The following is a 3,142-nucleotide window of genomic DNA, read 5'->3' on the forward strand; positions in this document are numbered from 1 at the left end:
AACGAGGTCAGGGAGACCCAGTCTATTGCACGCCTTAGGGTGCAAGTTGAGCGGCTAATTCGTCGGTTGAAGGAGCAAACGTTTTTTGACACAGTTATCCCCCTAAACATGTTTGGAAATATTAACCAGCTGTATGTAGTCGCATGCCTCCTATTAAATTACCAGAATGGTCCACTTGTAAAAGCCTGGTCTAAGTAGAGGTGTCAATATTTTTGTGGCGTGGTACTGTGGAGGGCAGAGCATTCAAAGAATATAGTTATAGTTGTTAATGTTATTGTTTGTTAAAACCGTTACTGTATATAAAACACAGTTGATTCGTTCCACATATAATTTTGCTACAGTGAAATTAAAAATAAAATGATACCACAGCCTTTCTTTAGGGATCTCACAAAACGTGTATTTTACTGTGGTCATTACAAGCAGCACTTACACAATACTGTGTTTAGATACAAATAAATAATCTCAGAACAAATGAACATAAGAAAATATGTAATTGAAGGTGACATGTTCTACAGTCAACAATTTAAATACATTTCAGTCAGTGGAAAAAAATTTCCATCATTTCAGACAGCATGTACAAACATCAGATACTGTACAACACCATACAACAGAGTGTACCATGGTCCTGATGGTGTATAAAACCAAACATTGTGTCATGCAATGCATCAGTTAAACATTACTTAAAATAAATAAATTAAAAAAGAGAGTTCACAAGTACAACAATTACAAATCTCCATCGTCATGGACTACCCTGGACTGGAGTGATACTGTTGGCACTGGCACTCTCTTGCACTACGTTACAATTGCACCTTTCTGCTTTTTTTGCACACCGCTCATTTAAACATGCTACAATCTAATTTTACTGAGAGGGCACACTATAGATATCTTCCTTTGTATTTCTGTAATATGTATGTGTACGTGGATGTCATATGTCTGTGTGCCTCCAGCAGTCCAAACGCAGGCTCAGCATTCGGGTCATATACCAACCCATCTGGTGATGACCTGAGCCATGGTGCATCTGGGTGGATGATGAAACCGCAAGGATAGTGGTTTACATCCTTAACAAGGCAGTACTCTTCTACAGCCTTGGGCTCCATCTGAAGACCCCTCTTCATTTCTGCGGTCTGATAACCTGGCCGTAAAATCATGAGTGCCAGGTTCTCCGCTGAGGACTGTCCTCTCACATGGCAAACCTCTCTAGAAATGCATGAACACACAACTTGGTCTAAGTATTTAAACAACATCTTAAACAATGTAATGACTATCAATAAAAAAAGATTATACATACCTGAATCTAGAGGAAGTCACTCGTGGCTTTCTTAGAAGGTGCCATTCCTTCAGTGTGCTCTGTTGTCTTGTGCTTTCTTCAAGTTGGTGCGCCATGATCTCTGATGTTTCCAGAGATTTCATGTGCAGCTGCTGATGGTAGCTAAGCACAAAACAACACTCCGAGGGCCCCAAAGAGTAACCATCAAGAGGTAAGGATGGTCGTGGTGGTGCAGTGACATGTAGAGGTGTCATTGGTGGAGTCCATGCTGGAAGATGGTAGGAGAGAACACTACCTTCTTGGACTTTTCCAAAGGCACTGTCTACTAATGGTACACCCCCTGCTATTCCCATGGTTGTTATTAGTGGAGCAGCTTCCCTTGGCATGCCTTGGTAGATGTCATTCATCCAAAGGACTGACGTGTCTGGAAGGTCACAGGTCAGGTTACAGGCTCCTTTGTATAAGTTACTCCTGAAAACATACAACATAACTGATCAGTTAAACAGGTAGTAATGTTCTTATTATCAGAAATGAATGAACACATCTGTGTTCTGTAGCTTTACGCTAAGTGCGTGTGTGTGTGGACAGCCACAGCAGACACAGAATGTAGCAGAAATATTCAGTTTAACTCATGTTACCTGATTCCTTCAGCCACTCTTCTCTCCTTGGGCCGAGCTGGCAACACTACCATCTCATTTGTTGGACCAGGCTTGAAACCCTGTAAGCAAATGTACAATAACTTATTTAAGGATGATGTAGCCTATGTACGAACCTGTTGAGAGTTGATTGAAATATTTGAATTGTGGAAGTGTTGTAAACAAACAATACCTGGGTCCTGGGTTTGTGCCATTGTTGCTCAGACCCTGTACAGCTGTGAGTAGGGGGGACAGCTATTGCTCCCTGTTGGCTGTAATGTGAGGTTTGGTACAGCAATGCTGCAATGTGACTGCAGAGTGCAAGCCCTGCCACACATGAGCACTGGCATGCCAGCAGTTCAACAGGCTTAGAGTCTTTGAGAACAATCTGTAAAATAAATGTATACAAGTTGGTAAAGTAACCTATATGTTTTTGATGTTCAGGTATGTTAGTGTATAATATAACTAAAATAATGTACATGTATTAACCTACTGGAATTTAGTCACTGGTGTGTTTAAGCCCACTTGCTGTGTGCGGGTGAACTAATATCTGGATACTTATACTGCAAATACCATTCATTCCTAAAATGCATTTTTTACAACAATGAACCTGCTCTCATTTCCCTACACTTAAGTTGTGTGGTCTCTCGCTTTTCCTCATTGACCTGAAGCAGCTTGCCCTCACAGACACCTCTCCTGACTCGTTCTTGTCAGAAACTGAGAAACAGAAACATATCAGCGAGCGTAACGACATAACGTTAGCTTACGCTAGCATAACAACATAGCTTTAATACACTATTTGTATGACTGCCATTATCTCAAAGAGCTCACATACATTTCACTGCTAATATGTGATTCAGCATGATTAGATTATATTGTTCGATGTTACATTATAAACGTTAACGTCATTGCTATGTAACGCTACTCTCTACATTGTACACTTACCTTCATAGTCATGAATATAGCTGGTCATGTACAGCTTAAATCCTTTATTCTTTTTGGTTAATGCCGTGGTTGAGTAGGCCTTAATAAGACGGTGTACATCGTTGATAGTGACACGGGGTAAGTCTTGAGTGTAGAAAGTCATTGTTTTGGTTTTGCCGGCTCTGACAGAAAGCTCACCTGACGACAGACGACCGGAAGTGATTGGGCTGGCTTGTCCGTAACCAGGAAGTAACTGTGCATATAGCCTATTATCTTAACACTTTTTAACAGTCAAACTGAAACACTGGCGGTGAGC

General features: G+C 40.9%; 1 protein-coding gene across 2 annotated transcripts; it reads right to left on the reverse strand.

The window, feature by feature from the left end:
- Nucleotides 1-377: 377 nt before the first annotated feature.
- Nucleotides 378-3,142, reverse strand: LOC114566704 (uncharacterized). 2 transcript variants are annotated; one of them, XM_028595387.1, is made up of 7 exons: nt 2,848-3,142; nt 2,531-2,619; nt 2,096-2,290; nt 1,906-1,985; nt 1,683-1,738; nt 1,289-1,538; nt 378-1,197 (listed from the first exon to the last, which is right to left on the reverse strand). In XM_028595387.1, the coding sequence occupies exons 1-7, from the start codon at nt 2,987-2,989 to the stop codon at nt 876-878; spliced, it is 1,134 nt and encodes a 377-aa protein (XP_028451188.1). In that variant the 5' UTR covers nt 2,990-3,142; the 3' UTR covers nt 378-875. The 2 variants fall into 2 exon arrangements, with proteins under 2 accessions (XP_028451188.1, XP_028451187.1); XM_028595386.1 differs by having other exon boundaries at nt 1,289-1,738.

The sequence above is a fragment of the Perca flavescens genome, chromosome 13, assembly GCF_004354835.1.
Source record: "Perca flavescens isolate YP-PL-M2 chromosome 13, PFLA_1.0, whole genome shotgun sequence".
Classification (NCBI taxonomy): Eukaryota; Metazoa; Chordata; class Actinopteri; order Perciformes; family Percidae; genus Perca; species Perca flavescens.

Coding starts and splice junctions, on each gene's coding strand:
- LOC114566704 (XM_028595386.1), bottom strand. CDS start 2,989: ATGACTTTCTACACTCAAGACTTACCCCGTGTCACTATCAACGATGTA. Junction 2,620..2,847: donor CTATATTCATGACTATGAAG/GTAAGTGTACAA, acceptor TCTGTTTCTCAG/TTTCTGACAAGAACGAGTCA. Junction 1,986..2,095: donor GGCACAAACCCAGGACCCAG/GTATTGTTTGTT, acceptor ATTTGCTTACAG/GGTTTCAAGCCTGGTCCAAC.